This window comes from Hemiscyllium ocellatum, chromosome 22 (assembly GCF_020745735.1).
Source record: "Hemiscyllium ocellatum isolate sHemOce1 chromosome 22, sHemOce1.pat.X.cur, whole genome shotgun sequence".
Lineage (NCBI taxonomy): Eukaryota > Metazoa > Chordata > Chondrichthyes > Orectolobiformes > Hemiscylliidae > Hemiscyllium > Hemiscyllium ocellatum.
The window spans coordinates 58,021,864-58,045,292 of NC_083422.1; the positions used below are offsets into that span (position 1 = coordinate 58,021,864).

The 23,429-nt window shown below is 41.6% G+C and overlaps 1 protein-coding gene across 1 annotated transcript in view; it reads left to right on the forward strand.

Annotated features, from left to right (window-relative positions):
- cfap58 (cilia and flagella associated protein 58) overlaps positions 1-23,429 on the forward strand; it is a 206,828-nt gene that overhangs the window by 51,858 nt on the left and 131,541 nt on the right. Inside the window, exons 9-11 of the mRNA XM_060842287.1 lie at positions 2,449-2,531; positions 5,469-5,660; positions 22,843-23,004. Of these exons, the coding sequence (XP_060698270.1) occupies positions 2,449-2,531; positions 5,469-5,660; positions 22,843-23,004 (437 nt within the window). The remainder of the gene's footprint in view (positions 1-2,448; positions 2,532-5,468; positions 5,661-22,842; positions 23,005-23,429) is intronic.

Below are 23,429 nucleotides of genomic sequence, written 5' to 3' on the forward strand. Positions count from 1 at the left end.
CATTCGATAAGGTTCCCCATGGGAGACTGATTAGCAAGTTTAGATCTCATGGAATACAGGGAGAACTAGCCATTTGGATACAGAGGGTGGTGGTGGAGAGTTGTTTTTCAGACTGGAGGCTTGTGACCAGTGGAGTGCCACAAGGATTGGTGCTGGGCCCTCTACTTTTTGTCATTTAGATAAATGATTTGGATGCAAGCATAAGAGGTACAGTTAGTAAGTTTTCAGATGACACCAAAATTGGAGATGTAGTGGACAGCAAAGAGGGTTACCTCAGATTACAACAGGATCTTGACCAGATGGGCCAATGGGCTGAGAAGTGGCAGATGGAGTTTATTTCAGATAAATGCGAGGTACTTCATTTTGGGAAAGCAAATCTGAGCAGGACTTATACACTTAATGGTAAGGTCCTAGTGAGTGTTGCTGAACAAAGAGACCTTGGAGTGCAGGTTCATAGCTCCTTGAAAGTGAAGAAGGCGTTTGGTATGCTTTTCTTTATTGGTCAAAGTATTGAGTATAGAAGTTGGGAGGTCATGTTGCGGCTGTACAGGACATTGGTAGGCCACTGTTGGAAGATTGCGTGCAATTCTGGTCTCCTTTCTATTGGAAAGATGTTGTGAAACTTGCAAGGGTTCAGAAAAGATTTACAAAGATGTTGCCAGGGTTGGAGGATTTGAGCTATAGTGAGAGGCTGAACAGGCTGGGGCTGTTTTCCCTGGAGTGTCAGAGGCTGAGGGTTGACCTTATAGAGGTTTACAAAATTATGAGGGGCATGAATAGGATAAATAAACAAAATCTTTTCCCTGGGATTGGGGGGTCCAGAACTAGAGGGCATAGGTTTAGAGTGAGAGGGGAAAGACATAAAAGAGACCTAAGGGACAACTTTTTCACGCAGAGGGTGGTATGTGTATGGAATGAGCTGCCAGAGGATGTGGTAGAGGCTGGTACAATTGCAACATTTAAGAGGCATTTGGATGGGTATATGAATAGGAAGGGTTTGGATGGATATGGGCCAGGTGCTGGCAGGTGGGACTAGAATGGATTGGGATATCTGGTCGGTGTGGGAAGGTTGGACTGAAGGGTTTGTTTTCACGCTGTACATCTCTATGACTCTGTGACCAGGCACCAACGTTTCATGGATACCAGCCACATACATCTCATGTCCATTGACTTTGGTATCTGCCACGTGTCAACAACTAATGACACATGCAAAGATATGCAGGTTAGGTGGATGGGCCATAGGAAATGCAAGTTTACAGGGATGGGGTAGGGGAGTGGGATACTCTTCAGACGTCGGTGTGGACTTGATGGGCCAAATGATCTGCTTTCACATTGTAGGGATTCTATGATTCTATGATCTATCTCTGATCCATTTACAAGACACTTCTGCATTTCAATGCTGCACTTGGACTGCCCCAATAACTCTCATTGTAATGCTGCAGCAAGAATACTGTGTTCTCAGGGACCAACCCCCCAGCTCGTGGACTGGACAGGCTGTATCTCTGAGCCCCTTCACTTGCTGTCAGAGTGCACATTCAGTCTGAGACCACCTGGATGCTCACGGCATCCCTGCCTTACATTACCTTTTTTACGCTTTGCCACCTCAGGCAGAGATATTAGGCTGATGTATCTTCCAACATTTCATGCCATTCAACATAGAACCAAAACAGGAAGTTTGTCGTGGTTGTTAGCCGTCATAAGTCACGTAAAAGGAGACACCCTTTAGTCACAGGGTTCCAGCACAGAAATACAAGGGCAGCCTCCAATGCCAATCTAGGGGCTTCGACATGGTCAGTCAACTGCTTGGAGCAGTCAGGGTCACCATGATCCCTGTGTGAGGACTGAAAGCCAAATGTCAGAGACTTTCTTCCCTATTGTGGGCTGTTTTCTATTAGAGAAGCAGGTATTCCAGGAGATGAAAGTGGGTGGCGTGTTTAATAAGAAATCTTACAGAACCTCATATTTTGTTTTGCTGAATGATTCAGCCCAAAGTCTCTGCTCTGATTCCCAAATTAAATGCAAGTTTCAACTGCTGATCTGAGATCCTGAATTAGTCTGGGAGAATATATGCGGTGAGAAGAGGTTAAAAAAAGACCTGGGAGCAGGAACTGAGTCACAAGGGAAGTTATTACTTGGTAATTACAATACTGCAGTTACAAATTAGAACATTATCCTTGCCTGAATAAAAATACAGCCATCCTTTTGTCATAGACTTTTTATAATGTTTCTGTATGAATAAGGTTATGCTCAGATAGATCAAATGATGAAACTCCATCTCTCAGGTCACATATGAATTATGATTTTTCTTTTCCACCTGAATCACATATTTATCTTGGACATAGAAGCTACCTACTTCTTTAAAAGTACAAGACATGGTTTATTCTCCTTTTGAAATACTTGAAAGTAACTAATGTAAAGTCTTCAATCTCTTCCCACTTTTCTTACCAGAACTGGACACAACTAAAAGACAGGCTGAGCTTGACAAGAAAGCAATTGATGAACTGGTGAGAGAACGAGACATTTTGAATAAGGTAAGTATATTGATATGTAGCCTGGTTAAACTTCTACAACATTTGTATTCCCAGTTTTGAGTTGCTGGATCTGTTCAGAAAAGGTTACTTCATCTTTACAATGACAGTGTGATGGTCACTCCCATCGATATTGTCACTACAAAATGTATCTGTGACATGTGAATTCGAAGTACAAGGTCTTGTATGTTTATCTGTCTTATTAGCTGCTTCACCACTTGCAGCAGATCCAGTCTGGTATAAATGTCCATCATAAAGGCTCCAGCCCATTTCATGTTGTGTTCTGATGGTGGAAGAGGCTATCACAAGACACGTCTTCTGCATAGACTATATGTCATAGAATGAACATCTGTATTCATGGATTCCTGATAGGCGGTCTTCTGGACTCAGCTGAGACACATGGTGGAAATATTCTCACAAGAGTTATGGAATAAAAAAGACATGCAGTTACTCTGTGATTTGTATCCAGCACTGGAAATTTTCAGGTCCCAACTCTAGATACTTCCATTAACACCTTAGATGATCTTCCAGACTTTGCCTTATGTCTTGGGAGCAGCTAGTTCACATGTTGTCCCCATTCCTGTCATGTTATCATGGAGACTTTGAGTTTTATCAAATGAAGTGCTTTATTGTTTATTCCCAATGGAATAGACTTTACTGAAAAAGTTTGATGGATGGTTCATTCCATTGCCTGTCTTTATAATTCAGTTTTTCTGTGGGTAATTGTAATTTAGCTTCCGGCTAGGAACTTCAGTGGAGAGTAAAACTGGAGAGTATGTGAACCAACATTGCACCCACTATCCTGACTAGATTAAAATTGATAGAGTGCAAAACGAATGTTCCACCTGATTGCATGGGTTTGTTGCCTAGTGAATTAGGTTAAAATTGCTTTTTTGTTTCTAAATCTCCAAAATCAAGTTTTATTTTAATTAGAGCTGTTGTTATGAAGATAGTTCCATTAATAATTATTTTTTAACAGATACTTTAAAAGGCACATGCTTGAAGCTAACTGCTTGAGCTTATTTATGGGCAGGCATATATCTTAGTTTATTGCTGTCAGGAGTTGTGGTTATTTGATGTTATTGGAAGTTCTGTTTGAGTGTGACCTGCTATGAGAAGGCACTCACTTACCCCTGTGCCAACTTCTTGAGAAAACCATTTGAGGAACCAGTGAGCGAACTAGAAAAGAAATGTTTACAGCAATTTTTCCAAGAAGCGTCTGGAACACTTTCTCTTGACATCTCCTTAATAAGCTGCTCCTGAAGAGATCCGAGTGTCAAGTGATTTGCCTATGTGTGTCAGGGCATTGGACCAAAAGCCATCTGGAGCGTTTCATTTTTTATTCTATGTTCTCCTGGCATTAATAATTTTTTGGATAAGTTTTTGCTTTATAATGATAATTTCTGCACTGACCTTTTTTCTCTCTCTTTAACTAGCACGTGTCAAGTTGTTTACCACGGTATATTTATAAGTATCACATCATGGATGTTAATACGTTTTGCACCTTTATTGAATACATTTTAATATATAAACCATAGTTATGGTGGTGGATTTTGAATTCTGAAATGGATTCGTTAACATATAATTGGCCATATTGATAACTGGATAAAACATTCTTGGAGTTTTGAGAAGATTTGTAGCTCAGATTGAGGTTCTGGATGTAGGTTTGTTTGCTGAGCTGAAAGGCTCATTTTCAGATGTTTCGTCACCATACTAGGTAACATCTTCAGTCAGCCTCCGGAGGCTCACTGAAGATGTTACCTAGTATGGTGACAAAATGTCTGAAAATGAACCTTCCAGCTTAGCGAGCTAACCTTCTTCAACATTTATGGGTATACATTGTGATCAGTATTGAGTGGAACTGAAGAAGGGCAGTGCACTTGGCTAACTTCACTTATGATCCTGTAAAAAGCTGGAACAATTCCATTCCATACAGAATGAAAAATGTTTCTCAAAGTAGAAAATTTTACTTCGTCAGTGTGCTCTCCTAGGGATGCTGTGAGTCAATCCAGCACATACGTTGCCAGTTTCAATATAAACATATACTTTTGCATTATTATTGGACAGATGTAGTAAAACCCTGATGGTGCCACAAAGACAGTATTCATTCCAAACGAATTTACAGCACATGCAAATGTGAGAATTTTAGTCTTGGCTAATATCATTGCTCATGGAGAGTTAAAATTTAATGTCATTTTCAGTGAAGAGAGGTTAGTAGATAAGAGGAAATTGAAACAGAAAACTCTAATATAATTTGAGCTCTTTTAAAAGTGATTGTTGTACATTTCCATGTAAATTCCAATGCCCATGTTTGTACTGAAACCTGCTTATGTTAACATGTCAGACTCAACTTATACATTACTCCCAATGGCGGCACTGCAACATGTTTCATAAGCTGGAGTATTTAGCTACAATGTGGAAACTTTGTGCAGGCATTTTCTGCTATCAATGTAGAGAACGGAAGTTAGAATGACAAAAGTTGACAAAATGCAAACTGACAAAATGATTCTTAATATAGATTGAATTTCTTTTCATATAGATTTATAATATTGTCTTCAAGGCTAGAGTCTGAAGGTTTATATCTATGTGAATGGTGTAACAAAACTTTGGGTGTAAAATGCCCTAAGTTAAGCAAATGAAAGACAATGATCTGAAATCAAATGATCTGGAAACCTGTCATGGATCAATTTGCAAAACAAAAAAAAACATTTATTTGTTCTGAGCATTTGATCCAGTTTATATGGATAGTGTCCTAGAAAACCTACAAGGCTCTAAAGTTCAGAAAGGCTGGGGTTCTAATTTCATGGCAACACATCACTTTTAGCATTCATGGCTTTTAGTTTGAGGTCTCTATCTATATCAAGGTGGACCTTTTACCTCATAGAATCTTTCCATGGGTGTGCAGGAATGTAACAATGCTTATGGTTTCTTTTTTCCTAGAACATGCTGAAGGCAGTTAGTGCCACTGAGAAGCAATCAAACTTGGTCAAAATACATGAGCAATCCAAGAAGGTGCTTGAACAGGAAATTCAAAACTATAATAATGAGGCACAGAAACAGCGGAAAATTATCTACCATCTGGAAAAGGAAAGAGACCGATACATCAATGAGGCCAGTGACCTTACACAGAAGGTTAGTCCTTATCAGTAAATAAACTTAATCAAAGTTTGTGAGAAGATTTGTAGCTCGGGTGCTCGTTGTTGTGGTTCTGTTCGCTGAGCTGGGAATTTGTGTTGCAGACGTTTTGTCCCCTGTCTAGGTGACATCCTCAGTGCTTGGGAGCCTCCTGTGAAGCGCTTCTGTGATGTTTCCTCTGGCATTTATAGTAGTTTGTCTCTGCCGCTTCCAGTTATCAGTTCCAGCTGTCTGCTGCAATGGCTGGTATATTGGATCCAGGTCGATGTGTTTGTTGCTGGAATTGGTGGATGAGTGCCATGCCTCTAGGAATTCCCTGGCTGTTATCTGTTTGGCTTGTCCTATAATAGTAGTGTTGTCCCAGCCGAACTCATGCTGCTTGTTATTGGCATGTGTGGCTACTAAGGATAGCTGGTCGTGTCGTTTCGTGGCTAGTTGGTATGGATGCGGATCGTTAGCTGTCTTCCTGTTTGTCCTATGTAGTGTTTTGTGCAGTCCATGCATGGGATTTTGTACACTACATTGGTTTTGCTCATGCTGGGTATCGGGTCCTTTGTCCTGTTGAGTTGTTGTCTGAGAGTGGCTGTTGGTTTGTGTGCTGTTATGAGTCCTTAATCATTTGGAGAAATAAGTGCTGGTCTCCAACTGAGTAAATCAATGTTTACGCTTTTTGATGAATCCAGAATTAATTAAAATGAACTTGAAGAAGATTATATCAAAGTACAATGGGACCTTAACCAGACAAGCCAATGGACCGAAGATTGGCAAAAGGATAAATGTGAGGTGTTACATTTTGTTAAGGCAAATCAGACCAAAGTTATACAGTTAAGAATAGGGCCATGAGGAATGTTGCTGAACAAAGAGACCCAGGGTTGCTGGTACATAGTTCCTTGAAAGTGGCATCACAGGTGAACATGGCACACTTGTTTGGCATACTTGCCTTCATTGGTCAGAACATTGAGTATAGGAGTTGGGAGATCCTGCTGTGACTATATAGAACACTGTTGAGGCCCCTTTTAGAATACTGCATTTAGTTCTGGTCACCCTTCTATAGGAAAGATGTTGTTTAAATTAGGAGGGTACAGAAAAGATTTAGAGACATGTTTCCAGGTTGGAGGATTTGAGCAATTGGGAGAGATTGAATAGGCTGGGGCTTTTTGCCTTGGACTGTCAGAGGTTGAGAAGTGACCTTATGGATGTTTATAAAATCATGAGGAGCATGGATAGGGTGAATAGCCAAAGTCATTTTCCAAGGGTGGAGGGAATCCAAAGCTAGAGGACATAGGTTTAAGGTGAGAGGGGAAAGATTTAAAGAGGACCTTAAAGAAACTTTTTAATGCAGAGAGTAGTGCGTGCATGGAACAAGCTGCCAGAGGAAATGGTGGAGGTGAGTACAATTACAACATTTAAAAGGCATCTGAATTCCTATATGAATAGGAAGGGTTTAGATGGATATGAGCCAAATTCTGACAGATGGGACTAGGTCACATTTGGATGTCTGGTTGGTGTGGATGACTTGGACTGAAGACTCTGTTTCCGTGCTGTATGACGTTATGATTCTCTTATTGTCTCACTCTATGACTGAGTTAGAGGGAAAGGTGAGTCAGGATGGAGGCTGAATTGATCATGGCTGATGAGTAATTAACTGAGGATTTGGAACATGCTTAGTAGGCTGGCTTTCTTTGAACTAATAGGTCTTTAACATTATGGAAGGTTGTAAAAAGATGGAGCCAGAGGGAATGTTTCCATTTGTGTGGAATGACATAACTAGAGAGCATCACTATAAGACAGTCACAAAAGAAATCCAATAAGAAATGATAAGAGGTTGGAACTGACCCCCACAGGAATGGGTAAAGCAAATTATATTTTGGAGTGATAGAGTCAACCAGCATGGAAGCAGACCATTTGGTACAACTTGTCCATGCTAAGTGTCCCAAACAGACTAATCCCATTTGATATATTTAAAGCTAACTAAATATTAGTGAGTTTGGAGAAAATGTGTAGTGCAGATTGAGGTTCTAAATGTAGGTTTGCTTGTCCATGTCAGTGTTGATGCTCTACTTACGCCCCCTTCCACATCCATCTGAATATATCAATGGAATCCTCTGTTTCCTTCTCTCTCTTTTGCATATCTAGTTAGCTGGATGTAAGTTTGCTCACTGAGCTGGAAGGTTCAGTTTCAGATGTTTCGTCACCATACGCGGTAACATCATCAGTGAGCCTCCGGATGAAGCACTGGTGGTATGGCCCACTTTTTATTTAGGTGTGTAGGTTTCCTTGGGATGCCATTTCCTGTGGTGACATCATTTCTCGTGATGCCGTCATTCCCTGTTCTTTTCCTGAGGAGGTAGTAAATGGGATTCATGTCAATGTGTTTGTTGATAGAGTTCCAGTCTCCAGGAATTCTCACATGTGTCTCTGTTTGACTTGTCCTAGGATGGATGTGTTGTCCCAGTTGAGATGGTGTCCCTCCTCATCTGTATGTAAAGATACTAGGGAGAGTGGATCATGTCTTTTTGTGGCTAGTTGATGTTCATATATCCTGGTGGCTAGTTTTCTGCCTGTTTGGGCAATGTAGTGTTTGTTACAGTTCTTACAAGGTATTTTGTAAATGCCATTAGTTGGAAGACCACCAACTTCATCAGCAAGGACAACTTCTTTAAGCTAGTGGACCTATGCCTTACCACCCACTTCACCTTCAATAACAAAACCTACAGACAAACCATCAGAACACCCATGGGATCTTCAATATCAGGGTTCTTAGCAGAGGCAGTAATGCAGAGACTCGAACAAACAGCTCTGCCAACCAACTAACTCAAACTTTGGGTCCGCTACATGGATGACACCTTTGCCATCACTAAACAAAACAAATTAGAGGAAACTTTCAAGACCATCAATAATACCGTGCTGCCATAAACTTCACTAAAGAGGAGGAAAACAACAACAAACCAGCATTCCTAGATGCCGCAGTACAGCAAACAGCCAATGGGGAACTTCAAACCAGCGTATACAGGAAACAACACATACGGACCAAATACTGAACTACAGAAGCAATCATCCCAACATCCACATACGAAGCTGCATTAGAACATTATTCCAACGAGCCACCACACACTGCAGCACAGAAAAACTGTGACGAGCAGAGGAAAATCACCTATATATTGTATTCAAAAAGAACGGGTACCCAACAAACACAGTCCACTGATTTCTCAGCAACAAACCCAAACAAGCAGGCAAAACATGTCCAGAAACCCTAGCCACTCTCCCCTCTATCAAAGATATCTCGGAATTGACTGGTAGACTACTCACACCCCTTTGGCATCATGGTAGCCCACAAACCCACCAACATGCTAAAACAGCATCTAATGAACTTGAAGGAACCTATACAGACAATAAGCAAAACTAATGTCATTTACAAAATACCTTGCAAGAACTGTAACAAACAAGACATTGGACAAACAGGCAGAAAACTCTCCACTAGGATACATGAACATCAACTAGCCACAAAAAGACATGACCCTCTCTCACTAGTATCCTTACATGCAGATAAGGAAGGACACCATATCGACTGGGACAACATATCCAGCCTAGGACAAGCCAAACAGAGACACATGCGAGAATTCCTGGAAGCATGGCATTCCAACCGGAACACTATTAACAAACACATTGACTTGGATCCCATTTACCATATCCTGAGAAAAAGAACATGAAATGACATCATCACGAGAAATGATGTTATCACAGGAAATGACATCACCAACCCAAGGAATCCTAAACACATAAACAAAAAGTGGACCATACCACCAGTGCTTCATCTGAAGGCTTACTGATGATATTACTGCATTTGGTGACAAAACGTCACCAAACTGAACCTTCCAGCTCAGCAAACAAACCTATATCCAGCTAACTAAATATGCAAAAGAGAGAGAAGGGAACAAAGGGTTACATTTATATATTCAGAGGAGACATGGGAAGATGCATAAGTACAGCTTCAACCCAGGACTCCCGCCCACCTTCTGAGGACCCCTTCGCCCACCTCTGACACACTTCATCCACCTGGACACCCCGCACTGGCCTAATACCTGCCCTCGACCTCTTCATTTCCAACTGCCGCCGGGACATTAATCGCCTCAACCTGTCTACTCCCCTCCCCCACTCCAATCTCTCACCCTCACAACACAGTCCTCCAATCCCTTTGCTCCAATCTCAACTTCACCATCTAGCCAGCAGTTGAAGGGGGTGCAGTGGTAGTCTGGCGCACTGACGTCTACACCGCTGAAGCCAAACGCCAACTCGAGGACACCTCTTCTTACCGTCCCGTTGACCATGACCCCACCCTCCATCACCAAACCATCATCTCCCAGACCATACAGAACCTCATCACCTCAGGAGATCTCCCACCCACAGCTTCCAACCTCATAGTCCGGGAACCCCGCATTGCCCGGTTCTACAGCCTTCCCAAGATCCACAAGCCTGACCACCCTGGCCGACCCATTGTCTCAGCATGCTCCTGCCCCACTGAACTCATCTCTACCTACCTCGGCACTGTCCTATCCCCCCTAGTCCAGGAACTCCCCACATACGTTCGAGACACCACCCATGCCCTCCACCTCCTCCAAGACTTCTGTTTCCCCGGCCCCCAACGTCTCATCTTCACCATGGATATCCAATCTCTCTACACCTCCATCTGCCATGACCAGGGCCTCCAAGCCCTCCATTTTTTTCCTCTCCAGATGTCCCCAACAGTACCCCTCCACCAACACTCTCATTCGTTTGGCCGAACTAGTCCTCATCCTTAACAATTTCTCCTTCGAATCCTCCCACTTCCTCCAGACCAAAGGGGTAGCCATGGGCACACGTATGGGCCCCAGTTATGCCTGTCTCTTTGTTGGCGACATAGAACAGTCGATCTTCCGTAATTACACTGGCACCACTCCCCACCTCTTCCTCCGCTACATTGATGACTGCATTGGCGCCACCTCGTGCTCCTGCGAGGAGGTTGAGCAATTCATCAACTTCACCTACACATTTCACCCTGACCTTAAATTTACCTGAACCATCTCTGACACCTCCGTCCCCTTCCTGGAACTCTCCATCTCCATTAATGACGACCGACTTGACACTGACATTTTTTACAAACCCTTCGACTCCCACAGCTACCTGGATTACACCTCTTCCCACCCTGCCTCTTGCAAAAATGCCATCCCGTATTCCCAATTCCTCTGCCTCCGCCGTATCTGCTCCCAGGAGGACCAGTTCCATCACAGAACACACCAGATGGCCTCCTTCTTTAGAGACCGCAATTTCCCTTCCCAAGTGGTTAAAGATGCGCTCCAACGCATCTCGCCCACATCCCGCACCTCCGCCCTCAGACTCCACCCCTGCAACCGTAACAAGGACAGAACGCGCCTGGTGCTCACCTTACACCCTACCAACCTTCGCATAAACCAAATCATCCGCCGACATTTCCGCCACCTCCAAAAAGACCCCACCACCAGGGATATATTTCACTCCCCACTCCTTTCCGCCTTCTGCAAAGACCATTCCCTCCGTGACTACCTGGTCAGGTCCACGCCCCCCTACAACCCACCCTCCCATCCTGGCACCTTCCCCTGCCACCGCAGGAACTGTAAAACCTGCGCTCACACCTCCTCCCTCACCTCTATCCAAGGCCGTGAAGGAGCCTTCCACATCCATTAAAGTTTTACCTACACATCCACTAGTATCATTTATTGTATTTGATGCTCCCGATGCGGTCTCCTCTACATTGGGGAGACTGGACGCCTCCTAGCAGAGCGCTTTAGGGAACATCTCCGGGACACCCATACCAATCAACCACACTGCCCTGTGGCCCAACATTTCAACTCCCCCTCCCACTCTGCCGAGGACATGGAGGTCCTGGGCCTCCTTCACCGCCGCTCCCTCACCACCAGACACCTGGACGAAGAATGCCTCATCTTCTGCCTCGGAACACATCAACCCCAGGGCATCAATGTGAACTTCAACAGTTTCCTCATTTCCCCTTCCCCCAGCTCGGCACTGTCCCCATGACTTGTCCTACCTGCCTCTCTTTTTGTCCACCTATCCACTCCACCCTCCTCCCTGACCTATCACCTTCATCCCCTCCCCCACTCACCCATTGTACTCTATGCTACTTTCTCCCCACCCCCACCCTCCTCTAGCTTATCTCTCCACGCTTCAGGCTCTCTGTCTTTATTCCTGATGAAGGGCTTTTGCCCGAAACGTCGATTTCGCTGCTCCTTGGATGCTGCCCGAACTGCTGTACTCTTCCAGCACCACTGATCCAGAATCTGGTTTCCAGCATCTGCAGTTATTGTTTTTACATGGACTAGTTGGTCTGAACAGCCTGTTTCTGTGCCATAATCTTATGTAATCCCAGTGCTTCATTTGTGCCCAGAACTGAACTCCTATAAATGATGGAATACCAAAATGAAACAGTTTTGCTGAAACTGTTCACTTTGGTGTGCTTCTGAAGCGTTGTTTGCCCACCACAGTAATTGCTGGAGTGATACAGGTTAGAAGACAGTTTAGCCGGTGCTTTCGTTTTGTTCCTAGTATCAAAGGGTCAAATTACCAGCAGAACGGCAAAACAGGTATGTGCGACTATTTGTTTTTCAAAGCTATGCATCAATAAAGACCAAGGACCACTTCCATCTTCTGGAAACACCTGCCCAGTGTGTGGTTGGAGATGGGGTTCTTGGATCCGGCTCATCGGCCACGTAGAGACCCACAGAACCCAGGACCAGTGATCTGAGTGGACAGTTATATTCATTAGCAAGTGATTGCTAAACACAACAATGATAAATAAAATATTAGTACAGTATAATCTGGTCACTTTAGTTCTACTTTTATGAGATTTTACCAGTATTATCTTGCCAGGGTCCTTAAAAACAAGATCCCTAGAGAGTTCAAAAGTATTCACTTCTTGAAGAAACTGTGGCTTGACTAATGGCTTGCTTGTTGTGTTTTTCAGCAGGGTTGCCAATTTATTTAAATACAATCTGTTTGAACATTTCTTCTCCAGATTTTCAATCTAATTTAAAGAAAACTCTTTTTATTCCATTTCCCTCAATGGTAGTGTTGTACTTGGATGAGGGTGGGTGAGGATGTGAGGAGGATGGGGATGGAGTAGGGCTGTGTTGGGTGATTATATAGTCGTTAGCATTGCAGTTGCATCCCTTAGTGTATCACCCAAGTTGAAATAATTTGAGGAAGAGTCAGTCAACCCGAAATATTAACTCTGATTTCTCTTCATAGATGCTGCCAGATCTGCTGAGTTTTTCCATCAATTTCTGTTTTAGTAACAATAATCATGTTACTCGTGAAATTGTCAAGGCAGGGTTCAATTGTGGTGGAGTTTTATAGTGAGGCAGCTACATCGCCATCTTACTTTTCCAGCTGGATAGTGGTCACAAGTTGTCAGGCTGACCTTTTTCTATTATATTCTAGCCTGGGATCACTAAAGCCAGATTGTCTTATTAATGTATTGGTTGAAATTTAGGAAACATTTGTTTTTTAACTTTAAAACGATTGGGCATAGTAACAAGTTGAAATAGTCTAACTGCATGCAGTGAGATTCCAAATGACAGTCCAGTCAAGATGAGGGAGGTAACTTTGCTTTTTATTAATTTAAAAAGGAAAACAAAATGAACAAATATTCCCATTAGCTGTTTAGAGAGCATCTAGGTTTGTGAGAAGATTTGTAGCTCGGGTGCTAGGTGTTGTGGTCCTGTTTGCCAAGCTGGGAATTTGTGTTGCAGACGTTTCGTCCCCTGTCGAGGTGACATCCTCAATGCTTGGGAGCCTCCTGTGAAGTGCTTCTGTGATGTTTCTCTGGCATTTATACAAACCACTATAAATGCCAGAGGAAACATCACAGAAGCACTTCACAGGAGGCTCCCAAGCATTGAGGATGTCACCTAGACAGGGGACGAAACATCTGCAACACAAATTCCCAGCTCGGCGAACAGAACCACAACAGAGAGCCTCTAAATATCAGATCATTGAAACCTTGATGATAACAATTGCATTGTATTTTTTTAGCTGTACAGAAATATTCAAAAATATTGGAACAACTAAAGGATATAAACTCATCATTGTTCTTCCTAATGGTTTAATTTGCTGAATAAGAGCAAATGCCAAATGCTTTAGAGCTGGTTATTTACATAAGGCTTTATAATTGCTCATCTCTGAGAGTGGCTGAACACTGACCTGAAACATTGTGTTAATTAACATTTTCATTCAAAATAATCATAAAGATGCAGCAAAGGAAGTGCACACAGACTGTGGCAGAGCTTGGGTTTGTGTCTTTTTAATAAAGTGAACAGCATTCTGAGCTTTACGTCAGATTCATGTCAAATCACGACCAAGTGCACGCTTCTTATACTTGCTCAGTAAATTACAGGCTTTTAAAGGCACCCATGGCATCATGTTAAAACTATTTTTTAATTTGACTTGGACTTACCTCCTTTTCAAATATATTGCAGCTAGATATTAACATGAATGTGGGGAGGAAATGGGTGAGCTATTTTGAGGTCAGTGAACCTGTAAAAAGGTCTATGTGGAGAGATCAGAAAGGGGTTTGTGTTACTAGTCATTGGAGATCTCTGAGATGGGGGAGAGCTGCCACTGGATTTGAAGGACCATAGGAAGGGAGACATTGGAAGAGTCATGGAACAGATGAGAAGGTCACAATGGGAAGACTGGAAACGACATGAAGGATTAGTGGGTGTTAGTTGGGTAATGAATGATGAATGCCACAAGTTGCCACAAGAGGTGTAGATCTCCTGATGTGAGATGTCAAGCCTCACTGGGGTAGTGCATTGGAAATCAAGCCCTGCTATTCCAGAGGTTGTAACTAAAGTTAATGATTCTGTGAATATGACTACGTCAAGCTGAAACTTTGATTTGGAGGAGCCAGTGTTGGACTGGGGTGTACAAAGTTAAAAATCACCCAACACCAGGTTATAGTCCAATAGGTTTATTTGGATGCACTAACTTGGAAAATTGTAGCTTGACTAATCTGTGAGACAGCTCTCCCATTTTGACAGTAGTCCCCAGATAAGGAGGGCTTCACAGGTTGATGAGGTAGTTTTTGCTTCTGTTGTTTCTGGTGCTTAAGTTTATGCTAGAAAGTCCATTTGGTTCCACTCCCTCTTTGAGAGTTTCTAGTGATTATTACAACTGAGTGGCTTGTTAGGTCATTGCAGAGAGCAGTTAAGAGTCAACCACATTTCTGTGGGTCTGGAGTCACAAGTAGGCCAGACTTGGGTGGTAGTTTCCTTCCATAAGGATGTTTGTGAATCAGCTGTCTTTTTCCAACAATTGTTTCATGGCCATTCTTAGACATTTAATTCCAGAGTTTTTGTATTGATTTCAAATTCAAATCTGCCATGCAGGGTTTGAACCCTGGCCCCCAGGAAGTTGCCTGGAATTATACTTCAGTGATAATGCCATTAGGCCAAAACCTCCACATGCTAAGTTTAAAATGTCCCCTTATTTCAAGGCATGACAGGCCAAGCTAGGCCCTGTCACTTCTCATCCACCTTCATGCCAAACTATGGCCCTTCAATACCCAGTCACCCACTACAGATTCTGGAGAACCAATGAATCGTATCATGACAATATTTTTAAAAATAACTAAATAAAATTGATTCATAACATTAAAAAGACATATTTTACTGCAAGAATGCATAATGTGGATAGGCTCAGCTCATTGGATGCTGCCTGAACTGCTGTGCTCTTCCAGCATCACTGATCCAGAGCCCAGACACCCAGAGGATTGTTGACATAGCTAGGTGGAAGGAACCTATTGCTTGTTTGACTGCTCTGGCTCTCCTATCCTATAACTCCTAACTTTAGAGTTAAGGTTATGGTCAAGGTTAGGGTTAGTGTCATTTTTTCTTTCCATTGCACAATATTTATTTACACGAGACAAAGAGATTTCAAGTGTTTGCCATTTCTGCAATTACGTTTTAAAGAGTCTTGGTGAAAGACATGTTTATTGGCCTTTATTACAGGAATTAATAAAGTTTATGAAAAGTTATCTCTACATTTTTTAAAAGTAATTTTTTAGACATTCAGTTGTCACTATAGAGTTCACTGGATCCACATATAGGTGAAAGTGAGGACGACAGATGCTGGAGATTAGAGTTGAGAGTGTGGTGCTGGAAAAGCACAACAGGTCAGGCAACATCCAAGGAGCAGGAGAATCAATGTTTCGGGCAAAAGCCCTGCATGAGGAATCCGCGTATAATACAGTGAGTGAACAGAGGTACCATCGGCTGGCATGGGAGGCCTGAGGTGGCATGATTGAGACTTGGGGAGCATTTGAGAGGTGAAAGGACGTGAGGAATTGGCTAGAGGCCCTGACAGCTTCCTTATAACAGGGACAAAATTCCACATACCAAAGTCAGCCTTTTAAATAGCCTGCCTCAACTCCCAACAGCTTCTGCGGCTGATTCTGAACTCTTTCCTGCGTTGAATGGCCTTACTGCAGCCGATGCTTGCTGCTCCTACTCTGTGGGCAAAAGGTAGGCATGCCAGGAATTTTCCAGAGTCCTGCTACTCGCCTTAAGTATAAAAATCCAAGCCATGATATAAATGTGTAGGATGGACAGCTGCTTCATTCTCACATAATCTGATCACCTTCTCCTCCAGAAGCTTAGCTTTCTATTATTGTGCTCTAAATTGCTGCACTGTCCAAACTATTATTAATAACTAGCAGTAAATGACACTGGCACTATTAATATTTATCATAATGTTTCTCTTTGCTCTCTTAATGAATTCATAATGAAAATAAATTATAATGTACACATTGTAAATGAGTGTAAAACAAGCATAGAATAGCACCAAGGAAGGGGAGAAAAATGCATCAAACATAGTTAACTCATTCTAAACTGGATTGAAATTGTGTGATATTCCTGTAATTAATTGAAATTATATTGGTAATTTTGTGCAGTGGAGTTACCAATTGTGATCATAGAAGAAAGTTAAATATGAGCCTAACTGTGTGAATTCCTGATTGGTGACTTCAAATAATTTGGTTTGCATGTTGAGGGAGTGAAGTACACTACAAAATTAAGGTGTGGTGCATCCCAAGATAGATATTCAGAGGCTTTGGCATATCACATACAGAGTCATAGAGTCACAGAGCTGTACAACATGGAAACAGACCTTTTGGTCCAACTCCTCCATGCTGACCAGATATCCCAAATTAATCTTGACCCATATGCCTCCAAACCCTTCCTATTCATTTACCCATCAAGATGCCTTTTAAGTGTTGGAACTGTAACAGTCTCCACCACTTCCTGTGGCAGCTCATTCCATACACGCACCACCCTCTGCGTGAAAAAGTTGCTCCTTAAATCTCTTTTAAATCTTTCCATTTTCACTTTAAACCTATTTCCTCTAGTTTTGAACCTACCCTGGGGGAAAGACCTTGTCTATTCACCTATCCATGCACCTCATGATTTTATAAACCTCTATAAGGTCATTCCCTCAGCCTCTGATCCTCCAGGGAGAATAGTCCCAGTCTATTCAGCCTCTCCTTATAGCTCACATCCTCCAACCTTGGCAACATCATTGTAGATCTTTTCTGAACCCCTTCAAGTTTCACAACATCCTTCCGATAGCAGGGAGACCAGAATTAAACGCAGTATTCCAAAAGTGACTTGACCAATATCCTTTACAGCTACAACATAACCTCTAAACTCCTGACTCCTGAGGGCAAGTACACCAAACTCTTTCTTCACTATCCTGTTATGATCACTATTTGTCATGATCCCAGAATGAAATTTAGTTAATGTGGTGGTTAATCACTGAAATATAGTCACAATGTTATAAAGTTTCTTTAACAACAGAACACATGTTTATAACTTAAAAGAAGCAATAAATTAAAAACAAGCTTTCTTAATATAGAACAGAGCTAGAAATATCTAGAACAAGAGTTCTAATTAACTAATTCCCCCCTTTTTCTGTTCCATGAACAATTGAGTCTTTTTACATGATAAAAAGGGAGAGAGATGCTGAAGTAAACATTGGACCCTTAGAGAATGAAGTTGTAGAAATAACATTTGGAAACCAGGAAATGGCAGAAGCCCTTTAATAGATATTTTGCATCAGTTTTCACAGTAGAAGAAAGAACATAGGACATCATAATGGAGTACAGGCCCTTTGGCCCTCAATGTTGTGCTGACCTGGAAACAATCTGAAGCCCATCTGTCCTACATTATGTCATTTTCATCCATATATTTATTCAATGACCATTTAAATGCCCTTAAAATTGGCGAGTCTAACACAGGTAGACAACCCTTTATCCGAAATCCCAAAATCTGAAAAGCTCCAAAATCGGAAAGTTTTCACGTGAAATTTTGATCTCATTAACAAGGTTGTTTGGCATGCAAACAGTTAACCCAACTCCACACTCTCTCAATGCGTGTCACTCAGATGCGACGTGGTGATGCGTAGCCCAGCACTGACAGGCCTCAATTCTGTCTCAGGGCCCGTAGTACTCACAGTCAGTCTGCTGTTCAGTAAAAATCTCTCCGTTAAACTGTCACTTATATTGAAATTCAAAAAATTCTGAATTCTGAAAATCACCTGGACCTGAGCATTGTGGATAAAGGATTGTGTACATGTACTGTTCGGCACTATCCACAACTCCACCGACCTTAGTGTAATCCACAAATTTGCTAACCTATCCTTCTATGCCCTCAACCAGGTCATTTATAAAAATGACAAACAGAAATTGACCCAAACAGATCCTTGCAGTACACCACTAGGAACTGAACTCCAGGTTAAACCTTTCCCATCAACCACCACCCTCTGCCTTCTTTCAGCCAGCCAATTTCTGATGCAAACCATTAAATCACCCTCAATCCTACGTCTTCATATGTTGTGCAATAACCTAATGTGGGGAACTTAATTAAATGCCTTATTGAAATCTGTATACACCACACCAACCACTTTATTCTCATCCACCTATTTGGTCACCTTCTCAAAGAGCTCATGTGAGGCATGACCTATCCTTCACAAAACCGTGTTGGCTATACCTAATAAATTTACTCCTTTCTAGATGATTATAAATCCTATCTTTTCCAACACTTTACCCACGATCGAAGTAAGGCTCACTGGTCTATATTTACCAGGTTTGTCTCTACACCCCTTCTTGAACAAGGGGACAACATTTGCTATCCTCCAGTCTTCTGGCACTATTCCTGTAGACATAAAGATCAAAGCCAAAGGCTCTGTAATCTCCTCCCTGGCTTTCCAGAGAGTCCTAAGATAAATCCCATCTGGCCCAGGAGACTTAGCAATTTTCACACTTTCCAGAATTGCTTCCACCTCTTCCTTGGGAACCTCAAACCCGTCTAGTCTAGCAGCCTGTATTTCAGTATTCTCCTCAACAACATTGTCTTTTTCCAGTGTGAATACCAATGAAAAATATTCATTTAGCTGTTCTCCTATCTCCTTGGACTCCACGCACAACTTCCCACTCCTGTCCTTGATTGGCCCTAATCTTACTCCAGTCATTCTTTTATTCCTGTTATACCGATAGAAAGCCTTAGGGTTTTCCTTGATCCTATCTGCCAACGACTTCTCGTGTCTCCTCCTGGCTCTTTTAATCTCTCTTTTGGTCTATCCTGGCTAACTTGTAACTGTCAAGTGTCCTAACTGAGCCTTCACGTCTTATCCGGGCATAAGCCTTCTTCTTCCTCTTGATAAGAGATTCAATTTCTTTAGTAAACCACAGCTCCCTCACTCGACCACTTCTTCTCTGCCTGATAGGTGCATACTTATCAAGGAAATGCAGTAGTTATTCCTTGAATTGGCTGCAAATTTCAGCTGTGCCCATCCCCTGAAGTCTCCTTCCCCATCCTATGTATCCTAAATCTTGCCTAATTGCATCATAATTACCTTTCCCCCAGCTATAACTCTTTCCCTGCAGTACATACTGATCCCTTTCCATCACTAAAGTAAACATAACTGAATTGTGGTCAATACCACCAAAGTGCCCACCTACCTCCAAATCTAACACCTGGCCAGATAGCATTCCAAATATACTAAATAATCAAATGGCATAAGGTGGAGAGGAAGTATACAATTACTTCCATTGGGAAAAAAAATGATAGGGAAACTGATGGTGTTAAATACCAGTAAGTACTCTGGAACTGATGGAATGCATGCTCGGATATTAAAGGAAGTAGCTACAGACATAGTAGATGTACGGTAGTAATCTATTCTGGAGAAGTCCCAGAGGATTGGAAAATTGTCAATGTATAATCTTTGTTTAAAAAGGAGAAGGGACAAAAAGAAAGATAATTTTAGGCCAGTTAACTTCATGTCTGTGCATGGGAAAGTGAAGGACATTATGATGGATGTAATAGCAGAGCATTTAGAAATATTTAATATGATGAAGCAGAATCAGAATGGCTTCGTGAAGAGAATACCGTGCCTGACAAATTTGCTAGAATGTTTTGAAGAGGTTACAAGCAGGATAGATAAATGGGAAGTATTTGTTAGGATACCACATGTTAGACTATTTCATAAGATGAGTCCATGATATTGGTGGTAGTACATTTGCATGGATAAAGGATTGGCTAACGGATTGAAGACAGAGAGTTGGGATAACGAGGCATTTTCAGGATGTAAGTAGTGGAGTACCACAGGAATCTGTGCTGGAGCCACAGTTATTTATAATATATGTTAACGACTTGGATGAGGAAAGTGAATGTACCCTGGCCAAGTTTGCAGACGACATAATAGGTGGGAAGGCCAAATGATGAGGATGACACAAAGAGTCTGCAAATGGATATAGCCAGGTCAAGCAAGTATGCAAAAAAATTGGCAGATGGAATACAATTTATCTTTTATCTAAGCCTGCTGGACATACTTTCCTCATTCCTGAAGAAGGGCTTATGCCCGAAACGTCGATTCTCCTGCTCTTTGGATGCTGCCTGACCTGCTGCGCTTTTCCAGCAACACATTTTCAGCAGATGGAATACAATGTCAGGTTATGCACTTTGGAAGAATAGAGGAGTTGAGTATTATTTAAATGGAGAAAGATTGCAGAAGGCTACAGAATAGAGGGATTTGGGACTCCTGCTCATGAAACAGAAAAAGCTAGTGTCCAAATTCAGCAGGCAACAGGGAAGGCCAATAGGATATTGACATTTATTCCAATAGGAATGGAGTATAAAAGTAGGAAGGTTTTGTTGAAACTGTACAGGGCACTAGTCTGACCACAGCTAGAATAGTGTGAACATTTTTGGGCCCCTTATTTAAGGAACAATATTCTGGTGTTAGAGGCAGGCTAGGCAAGGTTCACTAGCCTGATACTGGGTAAGGAGGTACAGTCTTATGAACAGAGATTGAGTAGGCTGGGCCTGAATTCACTGGAATTTGAAATAATAAGAGGTGACCTGACCTTATTGAAATAGATGAGACTCTTAGGGAATTTGACAGGGTAGATACAGAAACCTCTGGTCGGTGAGTCTCAGACCAGAGGTCATAATCTCAGAAATAAGGGGTCACATATTTAAGACAGAGATGAGGAGGATTTTTTTCTGTCAGATTGTTGTGATTCTGTGGAATTCTTTACCACAGAAGACTATCGAGGCTGTCATTAAGTATTTTCAAGGCTGAGATAGGTACGTTTTTAATCATTAAGGGAATTAAGGGGTATTGGGACAAGGCAGGAAAATGGAATTGAGGATTAGCAGATCAACTACGAGCTCATTGGATGGCAGAGTAAACTCAATGGGCTGAATGGCTTATTTCTGCTGCTCTATCTTACAGACTTACTCACAAAGGTGAGAGCTTGATCATTCTCAGCTTTTAAAAACCTGCAGGTTTGTAACCAGACACGCCCGTTTAGATATTTTGTAAATTAAACCTTTCGATAGAGGAGACAGGTTTTTCTACAACCTGCTCAAAAAAGAAGCTGTTTGAGAAGAGAGGGTCTCGTTTCTGCGTTCAATTTTCAATTTTTGGTTTTCCTAGCCTAATATCCATCACTGTGTATTCTGATCTGAATACAAGCTATTGGGTTCAATGTTTACTCTACCTGTCATAAACCAGTCTAGTAAATGATTTCCATTAATATTCCAAAGCTTTACAGTCAGCTACTTTCTGATATTTAATGGATTAGGTAATTGTTCTGAAATAAAACACTCACAAATTTAAACAACATATATTTGCTGCTGTTTTGAAATCCAAGCATTTAAACCTGATAGCTATAGATATCACACTTGTATAAAACTGCACTTACTGTTATGTAGTTGGGAGTTAAGTAATGGCTTTTCATCTGTGTAAACAATTAAGCTGAGCCTAACTGATATACACTTAATCCTTATTATTCGTTGATTTGATGCATGCTGATCACACACTTGTGAGTTTGGTCACAAGTGTTTCTTTTCCTCAGTGAATCATCTGGTCTGATCGTGCAGTCTTTTGTGATATTAAGGAGGGTAACATTGGTGCTGTATCCCTGTATTTTGTTATCTGCGATGGTTGGTGCCCCTATACTCCACAAATAATGAAGCTGAAGCTTGTTAAATAAAATAAAATGTTGTGAGATCCATTAATTAATGTAAGGAAATTCATTGACAGTTTTTCAACTCTCATAAAGGTGCAATCTGACAGAAATAAAGCCTGGACTGAGAGTCTGAAATTCTCTCCTTTTCCCAGTTACTGACTGTACTCAGTGAAATGTGTTTGGTCCATCTTGGTTCTAAGTGCTCACAGTGCTAGATTTCCCTCATTTCAGCTCTAATTCACACTAGGTTTTGAGCTGTACTCAGATATAATGGTGATTGGTGTAGAAATTGGAAAATATGAGCCTGACCTGTTAAAACGCAATTTTCAAAAAATCATGTTGTTGCAAAAGGACTCAAAGGAGCCTTACCCTGTAAATAACATAAGCTGATGAGAGGGCTAACTGTCTGGGCTAAGTACAAAAAGTGACTAAAAGGTTTGATGCACTTAAAAGTTGGAAAGAAATACATGTAAAATATCCTATTAGTGGTATTAGTCTCTCAATGTGCTTCCATATTTGAACTTGCAAGAAGCAACTGTTTTTTTTAAAGTGTCAAATCCCTTATCTAATATTGTAAACAACTTATAGGACTCTAAATGAGAAATAATGTTTCTTCCACAGGTTCTTCAGTATATGGAAGACATTAAGGTGTATGAGATGCAGAATTTCGAATTCAAGAAGAAAATCTCAGAGGCTGACAGTAAGCTGAAACAGCAGCAGAACCTTTACGAGGCTGTGCGATCTGACAGAAACCTTTACAGCAAGAACTTGATTGAAGCTCAGGTAAGGACACCCCTTCTTCCAATCCATTGCTTTAGCATATTTCCTTTGGAAGAAAAACTATTCATTGTACGTGGTGAGTTCAATTATTACACATACCAAATTGTTATTGAAAGTTGGGTATTTGTCCTTCTCCTCAAGTCACTGGAGCCTTTGTATTGATATCTCTCATATTAGCGTGTGGGAGGAATCTCCAGGATTTTGACCCAGCAATGATGAAGCAATGACAATATGTTTATAACTTGGAACAGACTGTATAGGGAAAGGTGCTCCAAAGACATTGCTGCCTTCAACTTTCTTGGTGATAGGTGTCATGAATGAGGATTGAAGATAACTTCACAGGTTCCGACAGTGCATCCTCTTGATGGTGCACAGTGGAATTGAAATGCACTGACAATGAACAATATCGGAGTTGACAAGGAACAAAT